We start from the raw sequence: 23976 nt of genomic DNA, 5'->3' as shown, positions 1-23976 counted from the left end.
GCAGTCCCTAGTATGCAAACATACCTGCACCCACAAGTCTCTCCTACCTACATAATAACAGCTGCCAGGTTAGGTTCCCAAACGCCATCTCATGTCGGCTTCACATGGCAGACCTCACAGTTGCTTGGGAATTTCACTGCTATCTCTATACCTTCCCAGGAGCTACAGTAAAGACTAAAGGCTTGGCAGTACATAGAAGCACCATGACAAAGTGCTCTCACCTGGCTGTGCGCATACAGCAGTGAAGGGAGCTGTTCATGTGACTGCAAAGATTCTCCATCTTCATGTTTTAACTGTGGCATGGGTCATTTCCTAGTTTTCCATACCATTTCATTCATTCCTGATTTTAGAGTTAGGGCAATATTTTTTGCCACTTCTTTATTTCCAGTGTCCTTGCTCTTCATTTGGGCTTTCTCATAGTTTTATCTGCATCATGTACTGTACATAAATGCTTTCTACAGCTGAATAGTTTCTTTCTCCCAACACATATAAAACATAATTGTAGCCTGGCATTAAACTACAGTGAAACACTATAGTCCTTACAGTAAATCTTGAATTTTTATTGCAGATGAACCGTGGAAACTGCTTAAACAGTGTCTGGAATGCCTCTCATGGTTATAGCTTTTCTCTTACCACAGTAGTCGCTTATAAGTAGGCAAATAGATTAGCCAAATCTGTATTTATTATGTAATAATTCCTTTTCTTACATCATGGCAAAAAAACCTAGCTGCCCTGTATATTATAAATATTACTTTATTAGTCAAAGTGCAGCAAAATTAGTAGTCTGCAGTGATACACGTTTCTTTTGTTGCAGTCAACGGATAGCATTGAAAATTCATTATCTGATGATCTATAATGCATTAGCCTTCCTATATCTAACGACATAAAAACTGTGCTGACGGTGGAAATTCCAAACAGCACCATCCTGTCCAGACGGGAAGAAGGTGCTAATTCTGACCTTTTTTGTTGTTGTTGTTAAATTATGTATCCTGGATGAATTTGTTTGGTAAAGCAACAAAGGTTTATTCAGCATGTATTGTTCGTTTCTGGTTTTTTTCTTTTCTTCAGATCAATGCTAATGACAGCCTGTGACCTTGGAGCTGCAACCAAACCGTGGGAGATTTCAAAACAGGCAAGTCATGATTAATAGCAGGGCAAGGAAAAGGAGGTACTGATGCAACACTTTCCCCGGGAACCTGACATGCAAAGGACCAAATCTGCAATCGATTTACAACAGTATTGCTGCATTTAAAAGTAGCACAGATTTTCTGCTAGGCATGGTTTATGGCCCAGTCTTTTTATTTGTTTGTTTACTTAATAGCACTGAGCCGATATTGAGGCATCCGAAGAATATCTGATTCCATAATCATGGCCCCATGATTAACTCTTCTACCCCATATCAGCCAGTGATGTTTAAAGGAAATTGGAGGGACCTTGGGGTTTTTTATTATTTATTGTCACCTCCCTCTTACCATAAAATGTTGAAAGCAAAGCCTATCATGGATCTTTAGAGGTAATCCCACAAATGTGTGGTTCAAAATTGTTTCTTAAGGCAATTTCTGGAACGCCTGTGCCAGCCATAGGTATCTGCATGGTACCTGTGATACCTAGGACTGACGTAGGGGCCATTCTTATTTTATAAGGGCCATTATAAACCTCTAGAAAAGATTCCAGTACATGACTGCAGGGCCTCCCTGTCTTCCCTTTATAAAGTCCAAACTAGTTCTTTACTCAAAGGAGGTTGTCATTTAATGAATTCTGTTTAAAATCCTCATAATACTCCTCATCCGCATAATAATAATAATACTTATGATAATAATAATAATGTCTCACAGATTTCACTTCCTAGTTAGTTCGCTTACCATGGGAGTACTTCCTAATAAGCATTTTTGCAACACAATCCTAGATTCCTGCCCCAGTCTAAGCCCATGGAAATGAGTGGGCTTAGACTGGAATAAGTCTGCATAGGGTTGCACTGTAAGGAAAGCAATTTAAGAGCGGTGCTAATGTAACCTCTTTTTGTATGGGTTCTGTGGGGCTTAGGAAGCAAACTTTCACACAAATGGTAAGTTGAGGGAAAAAATCAACTCCTTTAACAATTAATAGAGCACAACTATTTTTTTAATAAACTCAAAAGTGCATCCATGCAGAAACTTTTAACCAACAATGTCTTTGAAGAGAAGACTACTCAACGTGAACAATTCAACTTGTCATATGCCACTAAATGAGAGAGTCCTTTGCCACAGTCCTTCCAATTTGAAGTAGCTGGAACCCAGGCTTCTGCCCTCTTCTTGGGGAATTACAGCCCTGCAAGAACAATACAATCCCAGCAACAACACCAACCAAACACAATATACATACACCACTTTAAGTCATACTGTTCACATTCAGCATGTTTGATTACCTTATTCACGGTGATAAGAGCACATTAGTTATTATCAAGCTCCCCAACAATCAGCTTCTTCCTCAGGGGCCTTGCTGTAGATACTGAGTCCACCCTACTGGGCTAAACTAATTCGATTATAGGGGTTACATTAAGGGATGGGAAGCTTAGCCTGTAAGATGGGGCAATTAATGACCTTTCCCTGCTTCAGAGCCTTATCTAGGAGAAGGGTCACACCACACAGGCTTTCTAATTCTCCTCAATAGTCTCCTGAGAAGTTGTCATTTCCTAACACAGCGGCGTGGAAGGCAATCTAAACTCCCCTCTGCCAGGGGATCAGGGGGTGGGGCCACCGACCATGTGACCATTTTCGCCGAGGGCAATTTAAACTTTAAAAAACTCCCCCTTGTTCCAGCTGACCCAAAGTGACTTCATTGTGCGGGCCTGAGTTCAACCACTGAGTTCCACCACCTCTTTTCCCATAAAAAAAGCCCCTGCCATTCTCCATCGGTGATTAGGATTTATAAGATCATTTATTTAGGTCATTTTTATGCTGCTTTTACATGAGCAAATATGCTGAAGGCAGGTCACAAAAATAAAACCAATAAAACACAACATAGGCATTAGGAGATATGAAATCTTGCATTTTTGAAGGCTTAAACGATCTACCCAATATGGCTGCCATGAGAAAACTGATCAAACCAGTTAGCATTTTCATGTGTTGTTTTCTTCCATGTTCCTACTATCAGGAAAGTTTTACAGCAACATGAAAGTAAATTGCATGGGAAAGGCCTATCTGTGTGGTGACTCTGTATGCACCAAAAGGGCTGATTGCATCATGGACAGAGGTATCATAAAAGCAACACTTATCTGAGGCCTACTGACAGCTTACAAAGACAGCTTTCAGAGCAGCCTATATTCTTTTACGGAGGCCATCAACGCTTCACAAATTGTTTTGACAAAGATCCAGAGGAGTTAGCCGTGTTAGTCTGTAGTAGCAAAATCAAAAAGAGTCCAGTAGCACCTTTAAGACTAACCAATTTTATTTTATTGTAGCATAAGCTTTCGAGAATCAAGTTCTCTTCATCAGATGCCTGATCCGAACTGGTCAAATACAATAATAATAATAATAATAATAACATTCGATTTATATACCGCCCTTCAGGACAACTTAATGCCCACTCAGAGCGGTTTACAAAGTGTTATTATTACCCCACAACAATCACCCTGTGAGGTGGGTGGGGCTAAGAGAGCTCCAGAGAACTGTGACTCGCCCAAGGTCACCCAGCTGGCTTTGTGGAGGAGTGGGGAATCAAACCCAGCTCTCCAGATTAGAGTCCCGTGCTCTTAACCACTACACCAAACTGGCTCCTCTACAGAAGAGGAGGGGAGGGGAAAGAAGGGGACATATATCACAAGACGACAGGATGCAATTAGTGTGAAGGCAATCAAAACATTCCTTTGCTTGTAAATGTAAACATCTCCTTTTGGTGTGGAGTCAGTTTGCCGTGTTAGTTTGCCGCAGTGAAGGCATCCTGTCGTCTTGTGATATATGTCCCCTTCTTTCCCCTCCCCTCCTCTTCTGTATTTGACCAGTTCGGATCAGGCATCTGATGAAGAGAACTTGATTCTCGAAAGCTTATGCTACAATAAAATAAAATTGGTTAGTCTTAAAGGTGCTACTGGACTCTTTTTGTTTTGACAAAGCTATATATATTTGCCCACATGGAACCAAAGTAACATTCTCTTTCCACATGTTTTCCACACCAGGTTTTCGCTTCAGCTTGGCTTCTTAACTGCTGTGGTCTCTCCTTTACACTCAGTATTGTTGGTTGGTTGGTCATTGCTCTCCTGTTTTTTTTTTCTTTAAGTTTTTCCTAATATTTTTAGACATAGGAAAGTGCAAAAGTGGTCTGAAAAGAATGGGGAAAACTCAAAAGACCAACCAGCAAAAAAGAGACCAATACAGTTCAGAAGTGTGGGAAAGCGCACTGTGAGCAACTAAAGGCCAGTAGTCAACATGAGTTGCCTTGAGCAATGAGGAAAGGAAGAATATAAATATTTCAATTAATAAATAAATGGTGCTTCTATTTCCATTTCAGTTTCCTTGAAGTGGATCTAGAATCAGATGGGTGACTTAAGCTCCATACATAATCAGTCACCAAATGCAACACTCTTACAAATGGTGGGAAACGAACCTGATGATTTAATAATGTGTTTTAGGTTGCTGAACTGGTAACAAGTGAGTTCTTTGAACAAGGAGACAGAGAGAGATCTGAGCTCAAACTCACACCTTCCGTAAGTTGATCATCAATTTGGAAAACTACTTGTTATTTAGAATTTAAAAAGACCTTAAAACATTGATGCTTTACTGGGTTTTACTGCTGTATTCTTAAAAGACAATGAATCTTTAATATTTAAAGAGAAAAGAAGGTATGTTATTTTGTCACTGCTTTAATTCAAGGATTATCTGGTTTGCATAAAAATCCCATCAAATAAGTGAAAAATAAAGAACAGATGAAATTAAATTTCCATGCAACAGAAAGCTGTCAGAAATGTATTTATGCACGTTTTCTGTAGTGAAATTTATCTTCATTCAGGAAATTGAAAATGTTCAAGATTTTCTGTTCCTTGGCTCAATCATCAACCAAAAGGGAGACTGCAATGAAGAAATCAGAAGAAGATTGTGACTTGGAAGAGCAGCTGTGAGAGAGCTAGATAAAATCCTTAAAGATAAATATGTCTTTCTGGGAACCAAGATCGAGATAATCCAAACTATGGTATTCTCCATTGCTGTGTATGGATGTGAAAGTTAGACAGTGAAGAAAGCTGATAGGAAGAAAATTAATTTATTTGAAATGTGGCGCTGGAGAAGAGTTTTGTGGATACCATGGACGCAGACAAATAAGTGGGTACTAGATCAAATCAAGCCTGAATTCTCCCTGGAAGCTAAAATGACAAAACTAAGGCTATCATACTTTGGTCACATCATGAGAAGACAAAATTATCTGGAAAAGTCAATAATGCTAGGAAAATTGGAAGGCAGTAGAAAAGGGGGAAGACCTAAAAAGAGATGACTGGACTCAATAAAAGAAGCCACGTCCTCCAGTTTGCAGGATCTGAGCAAGTCTGTTAACGATAGGACGTTTTGGAGGTCTTTCATTCATAGGGTTGCCATAGGTCAGAGGCGACTTGACGGCACATAACACATACACATTTAACAATAGAGTTTTCCACATGGGGACTGGCTCATATGATTTCTCCATTACTGCTGTGGCTCTGATAAAGCGCAGCAGCAATGAGGCTTCCACATAGAGGGTTTCCCCACAGTTTCCCTGCCCCAGACCCCTGGCTACAGCCATATCTCCCCCCAACCTCAGGCCATGCCACCTGGATTTTTCAAAGAGTTTTTTTTTCCAGTTGACAATTGTATACTGTTATTTCGCTATATTTTTTTTTAAAAAAGAAAGTCTCTATCTCCTTTCAGTACAGAGATATATGGGGGAAGGGATATCTCAGCAGTGAAAAGTGCTAGAGATTTCTTTTTCACGTGAAACTGAAAACTCAGAAGTAGGTAAATAGATTGTTGTAGCATTATAGTGCTATAGGAATCTAAGCAGTGGCCAGTTTTTATTTAAAAGGCTTGAGAAGGTTCTGCAGTCAACCAAGGAAAAATGGTGGCTAGGGGCGGGTTCGAGGAGGCAGGATCTACAGAAATGTGCACCTTTCTATCTGTACCACATACAAATGTACATTGACTGCAATCTTTTTTAAAAACACCCTTACCTAATGGCTCTTTCAGATTTGATAACACACAAGTGTTGAAGGAAAAGAGATTTGTTAAAGTAATCTAGAGAAGTTTACAGAAATAAACAAGTACAAATCAGAGAATATGCTTATGCCTCTATACTGCTCCCACAACAATGAGCAGATTGCTGGTTGTAGTCAGTTGCACAGTGCTGCTCTGCAGTTCCGCCTGAACCGAGGTTCTTCTGTGTAGGGGGGGGTTCTCTGAGGCTTATATAGAAGCTATACGGCTGTACCTGTGCACTTGTTTTCTCCTAGTTGGCCTTGGAGAGGAGTGGCCAACTAATAAGCAGTATTTGACAAGTGTCCTAAAAGACCCCTGTGACAGGTGTGTAGATTAACTTGTAAACAGTCTCCGATTCAATGTACAGGACATTGTGATCAGATAAAATAAATAGTAAGATGTTCTTAAAAGAGAGAAACAGAACGTTCAGGCCTGGCCTGCAAAGCATTTTCGGCACAGAACGAAGGAACTGTGGCACACCAAACCCAGCTCTTTTGAGTTCACAGTAGCCTTCCACATGGGCCACTACACACATGGACTGGTGTCCCCCATCCCTAGCCTAGATGACATGGGCTCAGAAATAATTATCACCAGAGCTTTTTTTCTGGGCAAAGAGGTGGTGGAACTCAGTGGGTTGCCCTCGGTGAAAATGGTCACGTGGCTGGTGGCCCTGCCCCCTGATCTCCAGACAGAGGAGCGGCGCAGAGGGCAATCTAAACTCCCCTCTGTCTGGAGATCGGGGGCGGGGCCACCTGCCATGTGACCATTTTCAAGAGGTTCCGGAACTCCATTCCCCTGCGTTCCAGCTGAAAAAAAGCCCTGATTATCATAGTAAAAATCCAAATAAAGGGAGGAAACAGTAAAGTGTTTGTAGAATGGAGCTGTGTCTTTTCAGTTTTGCTAGATTAGGAGACTAAGAGCTGGTGGTATCTTTGAAATTTATGCACAAACTCTGTGAAGTTCAAGCACTGCTAGGCCACCAAATGCTCCAAGCAGCATTGCCGTGCTAATCGTTCACTGAAGTTCCTTCTGGGAAGAGGAAAGAGGTAGGCAGTTTGGGGTGGGGAGTACATGTCTTTATAATCTACCTTTTCTTCCTGCACATGAATGCTAACTATAGGGTATATTTGTTTGGCATTAAGGAACTACATGGTATAACAGTCCAATAAATTATACTTACAAATCTCTTAAACAGGGCCTTAGAATAAATGGTTTATTTTTCATCCTAGACAAAAGCTGTGGAAGTGTGTGTAAAGATTGATTATGGTTTTTGAAGTATTCTTTTTGTAACAATTTGATCCTAGGTCCATAGTGTCAGATAAAGCCGCATCCATAAAATGCTCTAGAGTAATAAAACATGGCATATTTCTCCTCTGTCTTTTTTTCTCTTCCTCAATTCAGGCTATTTTTGATCGGAACAGGAAAGATGAACTGCCTCGATTGCAGCTGGAGTGGATTGATAGCATCTGCATGCCTCTCTATCAGGTAATTTTTACTTACGGCTGCTGCAGAGTCAGTGGGACTCTGGCTGGCCCTGCCTCTCTGCAGAAGGGAGATTATGCAACAGCTTTGCAGGAGCTTTCAATCTTGAGACCTGTGCCGTGTCTTACGGACTCACTCATTTCACTTTTCTCTCATAGGGAATAAACAACACAGGGCAGAGAAAGATGCTAGGTCGCTCATAAGGAAGGGAAATAAACGAGTGCCTGTTGGCCAAAGCCAGTATCCTCTTCATTCATCATAAAATAACCAATACTTCCGCCCTTTCCCCATCACTGCATTTTTCATGCTTCCAAGATCTTTTGAACAAACACATTGACTGTGGTCCAAATGATAAAAGGTCCACTGCCTGGTTTTGTTTTTATTTATAAAGTAGCTCTACCAATCACATTTTGAAATCTACTTCTGAAACTTGATAAGCATGGCCGTTTCCAGACGGCTTACCTGCCTCCGGAACGTCGCGCCATGTTGCGGGGAAAACGTGAAATATCGCAACATGGCGCGACGTCGCACAAAACTCGCACGAGAAAACGCGATATTTCGCGTTTTCCCCGCAACATGGCGCGACGTTCCGGAGGCAGGTAAGCCGTCTGGAAACAGCCCATGTCGCTGTCTGAAATACCTCTGCAATACATCACAGGACAGGTATTCAAAAAAGTTTCAAGTGGGTAGCCATATTGGTTTTCAATAGAAGAGCAAGATCTAAGTCTAGTAGCACCTTAAAGACCAACAAGATATCCAGGGGCTTTCAAGAGTCAAGCTCTGCATGAAGGGAATTTGACTCTGGAAAGCCCCTGGAAATCTTGTTGGTCTTTAAGGTACTATTGGACGCAAATCTTGCTTTTCAGACAAGGAAAGCAAAGCCCTGTCTTGGGAGTTGTACTTCATAATAGTTGTACCAAGAGAAAACCATTGTGGTCACCTCATAGCTGCGCATCTAAGACAAAATCCAGAAGTACTACAAACAAGGAAGACTGTCCCACATGATAGCTACAGTGTACCTCTTTCAGGAAAAGAAATGCAGCTTAAGACGTGCTGCCCAATATTGTCTTCTCCTCTAGAACTGCGCATTTCAGTCCAACAGATGTACGAAGCTGTCCTTTTCCATGAAAATAAAGAAGATAATGCGCGAGGAAAGTTCTCCATGTGCTCATCAGGGTCACACAGCTCTCTGGATAGAAATGAGAACATTTTAAATTGCATTGAAGGCATATTAATCTGATTGATATCAGTTCCCTGTACAACTAGGCCTATGTACTTGTTACTTGGTCAGATGAACAATTTATGAGAATAGGCATCAAGCAGAGTCTATAACTCCTATGAGTAGAAAGAGGTTGCAGGTAGCTCCATTAATCCAAAGCAAAATCCAAAAACAGATGCTACCTATTACCTTTTCAGAGAAATCCTAAGCAGAGTTAATTCTGTCTAAGCCCACTGATTTTAATGGACTTAGACTGGAGAAACTCTGCTTAGGATTTCACTGTTTATTAAGCCCAACCAAAATGACACAAAGTAATATTCAGACTTTTTAAGTTCACGGAACGAGTTTTGTATGATGGTAAAGATGTGTGACATCATCGCGCCGCGAAATGGAATCTTGACGCTGTCATTCCGTGAGTTTTGCGCAATTTTGCACGAGGGTAAAGATGTGTGAAAACGGCCCTTGGGTGAAATTCAGAGTAGGTTCACAGATCCTAAATAACATTGCAGCATAGATTGATGAGGAACAATAGGAAAGCTTTAGACTGTACTCCCCTGTTCAGGGAAATCAGTCAAACGTAATCATTTAGCAAATTTGCAAACAATGTTGAATACTGTAAATAATTAGCAGTTTTAAGTGATTTGTTATAAAGATCTCTTATTAATTAACTAAAATGACTCTCACCTTCTGAATAAAGAAGACATTAGGAGGGGGGAAGTTGATAAAGACAAGCAACTTAGATGAAGGCAGAAGGCAGAAGTTTCTGTTTTTGGGAGCCAGCTTTTTTAATCAGTGAGGGCTGGAGAATTAGCAAAGGAGGGCAAAGAATCATCACAGCATTCTCTGTATGAGAAGGCTAGGTCTGAACACAAAGAGCATCACTGCTTCTTGCTAGCAGGAGTTCCCTGGGGAACAGAGAGGCGTATCTGAATTCCGTTTCCCCCCCCCCTGCTGTCTTTGTGTCATGCTGTGTAACTATTACCCTGCCGCTCAGCATCCTTCTTTCTTTCTTTTTTTAAATAAAGGCATCGTCAAAACCTGAAGTTAATGCTACACCAGCCTAAGGGGTAAACAGAGAACTTGATGTCACAGTATCACACTGAGTGAGGCGCTCTCTGGAATATAAAGCTGAGTTTTAATTTCCACTACAGCCATTGCATCAATGATGCGTGGAGACACTGTAAATCCCATTTACACATGGCTAAGAAGCCCAAGTTAGGGCTTCATGCTCTACAAATATCTCTCAAGTTCTGGTTTTCCTCCCCTACATATAAGGGTTTTCTATGATAATAAATTGTTCAGATCGCACAATATAGAACATATGGTTAACAGAGATGAGACTGTAACCAGGGCACAGGCTAGTGCAGAATTTGGCTTCCTCGTTTATTTCCCTCTTCCTTTCCCTTTGACCTGGGCTGTTTCCAGATGGCTTACCTTCACCCGGGACGTCGCGCCTCGTTGCGGGGAAAATGCGAAATATCGCGTTTCCTAGTGCGAGTTTTGCGCGACGTCGCGCAAAACTCGCGCTAGGAAACGCGATATTTCGCATTTTCCCCGCAACGAGGCGCGACGTCCTGGGTGAAGGTAAGCCATCTGGAAACGGCCATGGTTGTAGAGAAATGTTTGGATATAGAGACTGATGTATCTCAGATCCTTTTCCCTTCTGCTTTGCTATCTTGATGTTATTCCTTGCTTCTTGTCTGGACGCTCACTTATAGTCCTTGCCAGGGCTTTTTTTCTGGGAAAAGAGGTGGTGGAACTCAGTGGGTTGCCCTCAGAGAAAATGGTCACATGGCTGGTTGCCCCACCCCCTGATCTCCAGACAGAGGGGAGTTTAGATTGCCCTCAGCGGCATGGACGGCAATCTCAACTCCCCTCTGTCTGGAGATCAGGGGGCGGGGCCACCAGCCATGTGACCATTTTCAAGCGGTTCCGGAACTCCATTCCCCCACGTTCCTGCTGAAAAAAAAACTCTGGTCCTTGCCTACCCTATTAGGGCATGTTACAAGAAACACAGAGCTGCCAAAGAACAATGGCTTCCCTTCGACCAGGTTACATGCTGGTTTCTGTAACTACAATATAGATTTCCATATTTTTCAGTATATATCGTAAGAGTGAACAGAGATCTAAATCAGTAATGATTGATTATTTCAAGGAACTTGGCATCCTTGTGTCAAGTTTGTTACTGGAACCTCTTGATGTGCTGTAAAGCCCCATATACTGATGTTATCTTGTATAACTTACTAACTGGTAGGAGTGAAGAAATGCACAACATAATGATGGACAAGTTACACAATGGCATGAGGAGGAGATGTCACATTGCAAGGAAACACACACAATTTGCAAAAGAAACTTAACACAATGCATTTTTAAACTAGTAGGTCCCATTTATACATAACAAGATCGGTTTGTCCTGATTTATTCTTAATTCAGACTGACAATATTTTACCCTGCATTTTGTATGTGTGTGCAGAAGCTTACAAATTTGGTGTTTATTATTACTGCTCAAATATTTTCTTTACTAAATTTGTCAGCCGGATTGAAAAACAGAAAACATTTTATTGTGGGGCAGCTAAAACTGAAAAAACTTTAGTTAGCAGTTCTTCAATTCCTATCAATCAGTTATTCAATAAGCATTGGTATAAATTCATCATTGAGTACAAAATATACTTGTAGAATTGGCAGATGTGTGGAGGAGTAGCAAAGCATTCATTCTCATGTCCTCAGCTATATAATAATTTCAAAATCCTATACATAAGAGTAATCTTCTGCTCTGAATATTAATTGCTTTATTCTGTTTAGTCTAAACATTGGCTTCAATTGCAGAGAGAGTCTGTTGTTTATACTGGATATCAGAAGCTGCTACTTAATGTGACTTTGGGGGGTATCTGTACGTAGCGTTTTTGTGCTTTGATTACGAGCGTATAACAGATGAATATTTATGTCTCTCTACAATCTGTATAGAACATTAACTTGACTGGGTAGAAGGAGCCAGATAAGCGCACATATATGGGGGCCAAACGAAACTTTTGGTTGCCAGCTCAGGCCTGGGAACCAAAGGCTCTGCTGAAGGGCTGCAAAGTTATATGGAGAGACCTCCATTTTCAGTAGAGAAGCTGCAGGTGGGAGGGGAAGCTTGACTTTTGCACCACTTCCCCCTCCACCAGGTAAACACATATTTGGAATCCCAACTGGGAGGAGGTGAGAACGATGTGTGAGGGGGAGGGTGGCTCGGAGAATGTAACGAACAAGGGGAGGATTCAGTCACCTGTTGCCCTCTCACCTATTGCATCACAGCTAAAGAGCCCAGATTTTGGTGGAGGGAGCTGTACATAGTTTTGGAACAGATTTGATTTCCCCAAATCTGATCAGAAACAAACGCTTCATGCACAAGGGAGCCTTTCTGTGAAAAAAGTGGAGACTTTATCAACATTGGAAAGCAACGTGGCAAACAATGTGAATTTTGGAGGATTCCATTTGCACAAAAGAGGCTAAGAGAGACCAAGTGTATTCTCTCTGCATGAGATGGCAGCTTCAGGATGCAGAAGAATACCGAGGTCAGAGGTTGAGCACTCTGCTCCCATCTGCACAGGAGCTTAAACAGTTAGTCAGTGATGGGTGACAGCCGCGGCTTTAAATATAAAGGGTGTGTTTTTTGCGAGCAAGAGGCATCCAGAGCATCTTTGGTCCTGTGAGGGCTCTGCTCTCTCTCCCTCCCTCTCTCTCTCTTCCTCTGGTATCCCAGATGGGATGCTCCTTTCAAGCAGCTGAAAGAGTATTCTGAGCTTGAAGTGCTGCAAAAATACGGCACAAAGAATAAAGACATTGGCTCTGCTTCACTCAAGTCTCCCAGGGGAAGGTTCAGTGTCTCGCTATATGTTTCTTCAGTACTTCTTACATAATAAAAAGGCAGAAAAATAAAGTTCCCTTGATCCAGTATTTTATCATACACTGTATGGGTTTCGTTTACAAAAGAAACAGACTGGATAATGCTCTCAGCCCCTAGCAAGAATGTCTAGCTTGTTGCCATTTAGCAATAGAAAATGTCTGACACACACACCCCACTCTGGGGCAATGCCTACAGAGCACTGCAGTTGCAGGGCGCTCTCTGATTGATTCAGAACATGCCCAGTGGAAGGCAAAAGGTTTGAGGGGACGACAGTCTGACTTCTGCCCAGTCAAGAGACAACAGCCCAAAGCAAATTTCTTTTTCGATTTTACTTTTGTCTGCAAAGATTCGTCTAGGAAGCTGAATTCTAATTACTCTCCCCCCACCACCACCCCCGCACCCACGTGTGCACACAGAGGCTTCTGCTAATTATTCAGCCTTTGAGGAAGGTGAGGTTTTCCTTGGTTAAAAAGGAAATGAAGGACTTCGGAGAGCAAAAGCGTAAGACTTAAACATTCCAAGTATAACTCTGGATTAATCTTTATTCATATCTAATTCCCCTTGGGTTGCAGGGGGTTTATCTAATTATGGGGCCAAATTGAAAAATGGCTTCAATCTTCCACCCTTTCAAAATGTATTGCTGTACTTGACCAGAACTCCATGGCACGCTGGTTGCTATGTTACAGGCTTTAAGCAGCCACTGTGCAGGAGGATGGGCCTTAGGTTTGCCAGCCTCCAGGTGGTGGCTGGAGATCTTCTGGAATTACAGCTGTTTTCCAGGTGACAGAGATCGGTTCCCCTGGAGAAAATGACTGCTCTGGAGGGTGGACTCTATGGCATTATACCCCACTGAGGCCTCTTTCTTCCCTAAACCCTGCCCTCTCCAGGCTCCACCCCCAAAATCTCCAAGAATTTCCATAATGGGTCTTGTGATTTTAATCCCCACACATGCTGATTTATTTAAGGAATGCTATGTTGCCTTTCAAATAAAAGCGATACTGTCTTGCAAACCTCGTTTCTGCCCACTTGGGAGCTTGGAAAGTTCCTTGGCCATCCCAGGTCTCGGCCCAGTGAGGCTTCTCTTTCCCTTACCTACTCCTCTCTGGGTATTTTTGCTGCCCCCATAGACAGTGAAGTAAGGGAAATCTCTGCCTGAGCAGGTCCCCTCTGCCCTTTGCTGTTTAAAGGCTCCAGCTTGCTTCAGCCACTCCCACTTTTCTCTCCCAAGCTACTGCAGAGACTGAGAGCCAAGCTACAAGTGACGCCTGACACAGGTTGGACAGTTGTCAGCTTCCCTCAAGTTTTGATGGGAAATGTAGGCATCCTGGTCTTGCAGCTGTAATGGAGAGCCAAGCTGTAAAACCAGGACTCCTACATTTCCCATCAAAACTTGAGGAAAGCTGACAACTGTCCAACCTGTGTAAGGCGTCACTTGTAGCTTGGCTCTGAAATGCAGACTTGTATACTGGGGGTGAAGGTGTCAACTGCTGCCCCCTCCCCTTCACATCAGTCTGAACAAGCATAAAAAGGAAAAGTAATAACATGTAGTCCTCTAAACCTCTGTACATAGCCTCATACCTACATACTATGGTGCCCACTGTTAAATTAAGCTAGACTGTCTAGCCATAGGGCTGCAGGAATTTAGAAATCATCCATTAACTGTGTTCTCAGTGTTGGGAGCTTCTCCCCTTTTTTCAGCCACATATGCTGCACTGCACATGGAGTCCAGAGGAGCATGGAGCCTGCTTCGAATGGCTTCTAGTAAAATGGAGAATGAGCTTCCAAGTAAGAGCTGCTCTCATGTCCAGGAGTTTAAATATCTCCTCTTTGCCCACTCCTTGCGGGGCACCGTGTCTTTTCCTGTTCACAAAAGGAAGATTGGTCTGTGCCTTTGGACTTCCCAAGCTCTGTGGCTTGGGTATGATTCTAGTCGAGGTGGAACTCCGGGTGCTTTTATTCTCTTCCGGCTAGGGTCACCTACGTATCTACGGTGCTGGATGGCTCTGTGCTTTGGAAGTGACTCATATACATTTCTCCTCTCTTATGAACCTGTTAGCCTGCAAAAAGGCTCTTTAGAATATCTGAGCCTGGACAGAGTGCAGAAACGATTACTGCAAACTTTTATATGAATTCTGGGGTGTTGGGCCTTTCACTACAAATACCACAAAGTAATCACAAATTACCAATATAAAAAAAAAATCATTGAAAGCTAGCCATTAAAAGCAAGCTAGAGACATAAAAACAGCATACAAATATCAATTAAACAGACCACAGAGCAGATGCAGGTCATAAAAGAGTGAAAAAGTTAAAAGTCCTCAGTTAAAGGCCTGAGTAAAAAAATAAATTTTAGCCTACTGCCACAGAAGAGTATGGTAGACACCAGGTGAGCCTCATGGGGAGGGGCATTCCAAAGGCAAGATGTCCTCACTGAAAATGCCATCTCTCTTTGCTACCCACCTCACCTCTGAAAGTGGAGGTGAAGAAAACAGGGCTGGGAGACAGATCTTAACTGGCAGATAGGGTTGCCAGATCTCCTTACCCTCTCGGCCGGGGAGGGGGGGGAGGATCCTGCACTTACTGAAAGTGATGTTATCGCACATGGTGGTGGGCATGCTCCCGCGCATTACAAGGCCAGGTTGGGCTGCTGTGAAGTGCAGGAGCATACCTGCTTCCAGGTGCGATGCCATCACTTAAGGAAATGATGTCATTGTACCCTGTGGGAGCGTGCCCACCAAGCATTCACCAGGGAGGTTTTTTGCCTCCTAGGCCTGTTCCCTGGGCCTTTCCCCCCCACCAGCCAGGTTAGTGGTGGTGGGGGGCCAAAGGTTGGGAGCAGAGAATCCCCTATCCCCACCGGGGGACCTGGCAGCCCTACTGGCAGGTTGGACAGTGCAAGAGGAGATGGTCTTTCCAGTACCCTGGCCCTAGGCCATTTAGAGCCTTAAAAATAAGAGCCAGCATCATGAAATGTGGCCAGAAACCAGTGGGCAGCCAGTGCACATCTTTCAGCACAGGGGTGATATGGTCCCTCTAACCATGCTCAGATAGTAGCCCGGTTGCAGCATTTTGGACTGACTGAAGTTTCTGGACCATTTTCAAAGGCAGCCTTGCACAGAGTGCAGTACAGGAACCCAATTGTAATCAGAGGATGGTTCTCTGTGGCCAGATTTTCAAGGAACAGCTGTAACTGGCATATTGGCCAAAGCTGATTAAAAGCCTAAGCCTCCAACCGTAGGCCTGGATGCAGCTGTACCTGCTCCTTCAGAGGCAGTGCAGCCCTTGCCAGGACAGGCTGAGTCTGCAATCCTCAAGCAATTTCTCTATTAACCAAGAGCACCATAATCTTGTCTGGTTTTAGTTTCAGTTTATTGATCCTCGTCTATCCCATCATGCTTTCCCAGAACCTGTTCAGTGCTTCCACAGACTGACCTAATTTTTTAAGCCGAAATAGAGCTGGGTGTCAACTGCATATTTTGTGTAAAGTGCCAACTAGTCATAGCCAACTTACAGTGACCGCTGCTGGGGTTTTCCAGGCAAGAGACTAACAGAGCTGGTTTGCCATTGCCTGCCTCTGCATAGTGATCCTGGTCTTCCTTGGAAGTCTCCAATCTAAGCACTAACCAGAGCCCACCCTACTTTGCTTATGAGGTCTGATGAGATCAGGCTAGCTAGATCAGGTCCAGCTGCATATTGGTGGCAATTTATTCCAAATCTTTTGCAGAAAAAAAGTATACTATCATATGTTTTGATATGATTTTTATCAGACCTTCTATTCTTTTTGTTAGAGAAAATCTTCTCAACTCCACTGTTTAACGCTTCCCTATTCAGTAACAAAACTAGAGGATATATTTGCTGGAAAAGAAAGACAGGGTGAAGTAGGCTGTCTTGCTCACACAAACGCCTAGGAAAATAGTGCTTTGAAGCAGGTGAAGTGCTGGGTAAGGGGACTTTTGTCTGTCCTTGACCTTCTTTAGCACCATATGGTTGCCATGCTATGAACACATCCCTGAGAGTAAGCCCCACTGAACAAAATGGTACTTACTTCTGAGTAGACCTGCTTAGGACAGCTCCTTATATGTCCCAGTAACAAAAAAGGCCAATTCTCATTAGGGTGGTAAATTTGGCTGAAACTGTTCCGAATGTAGGCGAGGGTTCAAATGCTTAAATGCTGTTTCTTATAAAAATGACTTCCTCATGGCAAGACAGGCGACAAGGGAGAGCAGCGATTATGCAACCCCGAAGATCCCTGTGATCACAACAAGGATTCTGATACTTGGGAACTGTTACTCATCAGGAACAAGTTTTGTACTCTCTGATCTCCCTGAGGTGAAGCAAGTCTTCACTTGCTTCAACCTCAACCCTCAATCTTGGAGTCCCCCAACCCTCAATCTTAGCTGTTGAAAGAGATGCAGGGAAAAGAGAGAGGAGATATCTGTTCTATGAACACCTCTTTCAGTCACAGTTTGTAGGACACAACCCAATGCTGTTGACAGCCTGTAAAGACATTCTTTTTTAAAAAAAAATTATTAATATAAAGAACATCAATAAACATTAAACAACAAATATAAAAAATAACAGTATAGATATACAAGAAAGTTGTTTACATAAGCATATTAAAACAGGTAAGTACTGTAGTATATGAATTTTCACAACAAGAAGTAATACCTAGAATAATATCAAAAGTGATTTAGCTTATAAAACTAGAATCTTAAGATGTTTTGATATAGATGGCTTGGAGGTTATACTTCGATCTTATCAATAAAATCTAAGAAAGGCCACCATTTTTCATAAAAATCAGATGAAAATGAAGTATCGGTCAAAGTATCTGTTATTTTATCTATAATAATTTGATCCCTTACTCTAGTGAACCAATGATTTAATGATGGTGGTGATTGTTTTTTCCAGAAATAAGCTATTGATGATTTTGCAATAGTTAACAAATTAGTAATTAGATTTTGTTGTGCAGATGGTACATTTTTGTTTTGCCATAGATTCAGGAAAATTATTTGGGCTTCTAACGGTATATTGTAGCCTGTGAAGACGTTCTCAACGATGGAACAAGAAGTAGGATAAGACAGGTCATTTGAGAAATCCTCTTCAATTTATCCATCAGTATGGAAAAACTGGGGGTCCCTTGAACAGTTAAGTGCTTTACAAATAATACCACAGTGGTATCAGCTGAGCAAATACATTGAGAGGCAAAAGGCCAAGGTATGTTAGAACCAGAGGAAACGGACTGAGAAGCAGGAAAATGTGGTTGGAAAGGTAAAACTAAGTAAGGTAAAACTCCAGATTAAAAAGAGAAGGAAAGAAACTTGCAACAAATGAGAACGAAGATTAATGGATAATTTAACAGCTATTCAGTTTCCAAGAAAGACAAAGAACAAACTGCATTGCATCAGAAAAGGGCTAGAAATGATGATGGATGGAATGCTTCCAATAAAGAGTTTTAAGAAACCAGAACCACAGCCTACATCTGGCTAGCTGAATTCCCAGCAGAGGGTAAATCTAAAGAAATAACTAAGGATAAGAGACTGATATAGACTGAAGAGATTTTCAGAATCTAATAGCAAGGCTGCAAGTATCGATTGCCTTGTGGAAGAAATGCTGAAAGTAAATGGGTAAGAGGCGTCTTGTGTTTTGCACAGCTTACTTTGGATACACAAGTAAAAAGCAGGTTTCAGAAACAAACTAAGGCCTATCCGGCTTGTACTCAGACCCTTTAATCCAGGGCTACTCTGGAGTAAGTGGGTCATGGATTACATTGTACATTTATGCCATTTCTTCTTGCAGAGAACATGAATAGATTTTCCATTTTTAATGTACTACAAGTAGAAGGTGAGATATTTCCTACAACACACTGGATGGGATACGTATTTCAACAGAAACAACATTTTACCATCTTTCTACATCTTTGCAATATAATCTTTAATAATGGAGGGGGGCCGTTGCTTTGACTTCATGGCATTGCTATTTTTCCTCTCAAAGAAGCGCTTGTGCAATTGGTCTTACTGTTGAGTTTCCTCTTCCTTTTGGTGGTGAGTAGAGAAGAGAGTTCAACTAGAAAAGAACGAAGGGAGTATCTTGCACACCACTTAGAGCCAAGCTACAAGTGACGCCTGACACAGGTTGGACACTTGTCAGCTTCCCTCAAGTTTTGATGGGAAATGTAGGCATCCTGGTCTTGCAGCTGTAATGGAGAGCCAAGCTGTAAAACCAGGACACCTACATTTCCCATCAAAACTTGAGGGAGGCTGACAAGTGTCCAACCTGTGTAAGGTGTCACTTGTAGCTTGGCTTTCACTCTTTAAGAACATAAGGACTGCTGATGTTGAAACATACCAAGAATATGGCTAACTCAGCACACTTCCTCTGTCCGTGGCCAGCCAAATACCTCTGCTGGGCAGACTCTTTCACCCAGAACCTGAAACTCCACTGCAACCCAGTAAGGGCAGGTGGTGCTTAGAACAGATTTCTTGTACCGAACTCTCAAGAAGCAACAAACAAAAATGTTCCTCATCAGCATGGAAGCACTGTATCATTAAAGTGTTTCCTGTCAACAATTTCTGTGACATATGGTTGTCAGCGCTAACTTACAACAGTGCTTCTCATTTCAATTCTAATTACCATCAGTATATTCAGGCATCGCTGTCACCTCTTTTTTTTCCTTGTCTGTACATGTCTTTGCTTGTTTCATTGTAAAAGTCTTTAAATAAGCCTGGCATGTTCAGCACCTACCACTTGTACGTATGCTTATCTAACTATCTGTTTTGGAAACATTTAGGAAAGCAAACAGGGCCGTTTCCACACTACTCACCTTCATCCGGAATGGGGCGCAACGTTGTGGAAAAAACGCGGAAGATAGCGTCTTCCGCTGGGTTTTTTGCGACGTTGCACCCCATTCCGGATGAAGGTGAGTAGTGTGGAAATGGCACAGCTTTAGGTGATCATTGGGTTGGTTCAGAAGTTATCCCATAAGTAGACGTACGGTTTGTGTCAGTGGATTTTTGCGTCGGTGCAGTGCCATCACAGCAAGGAGAAAAAAAAAATCCATGCTCAAATTTAGATTGTAGGCAGTTCTTGTAAAACTGGGGAGGGCATATGGACAAGTGGTTACAATAGTTAATTAATAGAAAGTTGAAAGATACATGTGATGAATGAAGTGCAGTGATCACAATAGAAAATTTGGTGCTCAAAGTCAAGTGAAATTGTTTTCACTGAGCACAGAGGAAGGAAGACTGGGATTAACTAGGGTTGATGTTTACCACCGATAGTATAAATTATGTGTGTTTGGTGAAAATTGATCAGTGACTAACAGTGACAACATGGGGATAATTATCTACAAAATGATTGTCTAGAAGCCTTGCTTGCAACCCCAAGGCAGAAGCAATCTTTGTTTTGCAAAGCCTTCAGGGAAACGTTTTTGCTTCAAAACTGAAGCCTAGCGGCAGAATAAAATGCTGAAGAACATGAAGCTGCCTCTGAAAATGGCATCCTTGAGTCCAGTTACTCTCTTCACCTCTGTAACACTGAAGACAAATTGTTCCCCTGTCCTGACATCATCATCATATACATTTCTTTACCCATATCAAGCAGCAGCCCATGTTGGGAAGCCGGAGCGGGGAAATGCATAGCACATTGATGTCACGACATTGAGTAAGTGAAGGGGGGAAACCCAACATGGCACTTTTGTTTTTTTGCAGCAACTCCCTGATTTTTCAAACTCAGTTCCACCGAAAGAATGGCTGAGAAAAATGGCCCGTTTTATCTAAACTTCAAAATTGCCAGGCTCTTTGTAAAAATCATTCTTCATATTATCCATGGAATAATGAAGTCAGCAAAACACAAGCTGCAATACAGCTACGACTCTAAGCACCTCTGCAGGAGTTTGATCGGCTTACACCCTTTGTCCCTTTGGAGCTTCTAGGCACCAGGTCGCCTCTCAATTGCCTATACAGTAAAAATGATTCATTAGAACCCAGTGGGTTACTAAGCAGCGTGAGCATCGCAGCCTGTGGCTTTCGGATATTCTGCTCAGTAATAAAACAAAATTTATACGGTCTGATTGCATATACACACTTTACAAGTGTTAGATCTGCAGAAAGACGACTATGTGCTGTTATCTTGTCAAGGCTCGTGAATCAAACAGGTTCAGAACTGGTCAATATTTGGACTGGAGCCCTGAAAAATCTACGTCGCAGCAGAAAGTTCAGTTTCTAATTCACTGGGTGCCAAACTTTCCAGTTTGGAACTGGTTTTAGGGGACACTGGGCATGGGCGATGCTGTGTCTTGTGTAGAAAGCTTTAGATCACACTTGGTCAAAATATGGCCTAAAATTCTGGTTTTGGTAGAGATGACTACATAAAGCTTACCATTCACAAAACTGGAAGGAGCAAGGGGGTAGCAATGGCATTTGAATTTGCACTGGCCAGTTTCTTACTGCCTTTTTACCTTTCAGCTTTCACTAAACTAGAAGAGTAGGGACACCATTAAAAATAAGGCGCTATACTTGAACTAACTTATGGATTCTTCATTCTCCGTTCATTTTTCTGATCTTCCTGGTTGAGGGAGGTAGGCTGTAAAGAGCAAGTGTGACCTTGAAAATGCTTTGTTAGAATGCAGATCGATTCTATTTTTAGAATCCAAATGGTTCCATGATCCAGGAGATCAACTTGTGAGACCTATCTTTGTCCCATCTTTGTCAGGAAGTCATAATGTTGGCTTGAAAAAGTTGCTCTGTGTATATGAGGGAGAAAGGGGTATTCTAAAATTATGACTATATCAGTATTTTGGTAAGGTGGCACCTATATTTTTGGCTGCACACGCTAAGAACGATACCTCTATAAAAGAAAAAAGACCCAAACTCTGCTAATGATTTTCTTTACTTTAAAAATACCAGAACAACTAAAACTGATTTACTAGATGCCTTACTCTGGGCAAAAACCCCTGAAGAAGTTATTTCTCAGTGATATGGTGGGGGCAACAGAGAGTGCTGCCTTCACCCTGGAAAATTAAGGTGTTTAGCAGACAGGAAGCAGCAGTGTGCACAAAAAGCTGCAGGCAGGACCATGGATAGAGCAAGGGAAGCTGGATGCCTGGCGGAGGCCGCACACACGCAGCATTTACAGTGCAGTCCTATGAAGAGTTACTGCAGTGGGCTTAGACTGGAGTAAGTCCCTACAGGATTGCACTGTTAGTGTTGCTGCACTAGGAGCCTCAACACTTAGGAGCCTGTTGAGCTCTGGAATATTATTTCAAGGAGACATGTACCTGAACCCATTCTCCCTGCCCCCGCCCCACTACCTCCGTGTGAAAGAAGCTGTCTGACTCAAACATTTCCTCTACGGAATTTTCCAGACCCAAGTTAGCCTGAGCAGACTGATTCTGAGCAGAGAAGGAATCGCGGTGGTAAAAAAGGGGCTGCTTAACTCATTAGGGGGTGGTTAACTCTTAACCAATTTTTCATCATCAGGAAATGTTAGAGAGTGTGCATGGGGAAAAACACAACAACTTTGTGTATTGCACAGTTTAAAACTCATTTATACCCCAGTGAGCACTCTTACAACGTTGTCCCCTCACAACAAAAACTGTGTGGTAAATTAGGCTGCGTTACTAATCCAATGACTAGTCCAATGAACTTCCACGGCACAGTGGGGATTTGAACCTGGGTTGCCCAGATCGTAGTCTGAAGGCCAAGCTACAAGTGATGAATGACACTTGAACGGCAAATGAACAAACTCAGGGCCAAGCTACAAGTGACGAATGACACTTGAACGGCAAGTGTATTTCTCCCTGTTCACTTGCCCTCCACTCAATCCACTTGCCGTTCAAGTGTCATTCGTCACTTGTAGCTTGGCCCTCACATGTATTCCTCCCTGTTCACTTGCTCTCCACTTGCACTCCACTTGATCACATAGGATCAAGTGGAGTGCAAGTGAACAGGGAGGAATACATGGATCAAGTAGAGTGCAAGTGAACAGGGAGGAATACATGTGAGTCTGTTCACTTGCCGTTCAAGTGTCATTCGGCACTTGTAGCTTGGCCCTGACACTCTAACCACTATACCACATTGGCTCCAGTTAAATTTGTATCACTCTTGTTTTGACCTAAGTCATTCTGGCAATGCTAGCAGTTAGCATGTCCATAGTAATCTTGAGGCATGGCATGATAGTGAAGACGGGGTGCCAGGAGAGATTTACTGGAAAAGAGTAATTAGTGTCTGAGGAAGTTTGAAGGGAAGCATCCCTTGTAGCTGGAGATGGGTTAAAATGGAGTGGCCAGGCATGAATCTACCAACCTCCTCTTCAATGGAGGAATCCATTAAAATGTGTTTGTCAGTGACGGCTATATGCAATATTTAGGGGTAGCTTATGAGGGAAGCAAGAGCACTGAAGTATGAAGGAATGACCTGTATCCTACCATTCTGGTAAAATTTGAAATATACTTACAGAAGAATAGGAGAAGTCTACTCAATTGGATGGATTTGAAAGGGGGCTAATCAAATTTATGGAGGGTAGGTCTACAATTTTTAGCAATGATGGCTGTATGGCATGTTCATATTAAAAGGTGTTACATTTCTGTGTACCTGTGACGGGTGGCAAATAATGAAGGTTGCATTGCTTGTTGGCTTTTAGAAGTTAGACTGAAGATGCTCAGCTAGCGGATCCTTGTCTGGTCCAGTGGTAGTCCCTTCCTGAGCAGGTCTACTCCGAATCCTGTTGCAGTCTATTCAATGGAGCTTACTTCCAGAAAAACATTCAGGATGGCAGTGCAAGGCTCTTCTTACATTAGTATATTGTTACGTGTCATGGGTGAGTCATGGATTTGGTTGTTGTAAATCTTGGGCTTTGTAGTATTCTCAAACCCCTGGTATTCCTCTGAAGAGGCCCATCCTAAATCCTCATTTGTATCAAAAAGAAATTATTACTGTATCTGTGATATACCCTTTACATTTGTTCACATGACTGTGTCTAAGGAACGCCAGCATATGGGAACAAAAAAGGTACATTGTATGCATCAATGAAAAAAACTATTGTGGACTAAAAAAGGTAAAGGTAGTCCCCTGTGCAAGCACCGAGTCATTACTGACTCATGGGGGGGACGTTGCATCACATTTTCTTGGCAGACTTTTTGCGGGGTGGTTTGCCATTGCCTTTCCCAGTCATCTACACTTTACCCCCAGGAAACTGGG

The 23976-nt window shown here is 42.3% G+C and overlaps 1 protein-coding gene across 1 annotated transcript in view; it reads left to right on the top strand.

Annotated features, from left to right (window-relative positions):
* The window catches only part of PDE11A (phosphodiesterase 11A), a 243599-nt gene that overhangs the window by 214084 nt on the left and 5539 nt on the right, over window positions 1-23976 (top strand). The window contains exons 17-19 of the mRNA XM_054970122.1: window positions 1069-1132; window positions 4607-4681; window positions 7596-7679. Of these exons, the coding sequence (XP_054826097.1) occupies window positions 1069-1132; window positions 4607-4681; window positions 7596-7679 (223 nt within the window). The remainder of the gene's footprint in view (window positions 1-1068; window positions 1133-4606; window positions 4682-7595; window positions 7680-23976) is intronic.

This window comes from Eublepharis macularius, chromosome 2 (genome assembly GCF_028583425.1).
Source record: "Eublepharis macularius isolate TG4126 chromosome 2, MPM_Emac_v1.0, whole genome shotgun sequence".
NCBI classification, from domain to species: domain Eukaryota; kingdom Metazoa; phylum Chordata; class Lepidosauria; order Squamata; family Eublepharidae; genus Eublepharis; species Eublepharis macularius.
The sequence above is the reverse complement of the archived record's forward strand: the minus strand, read 5'-3'. Positions and strand labels throughout refer to the sequence as shown.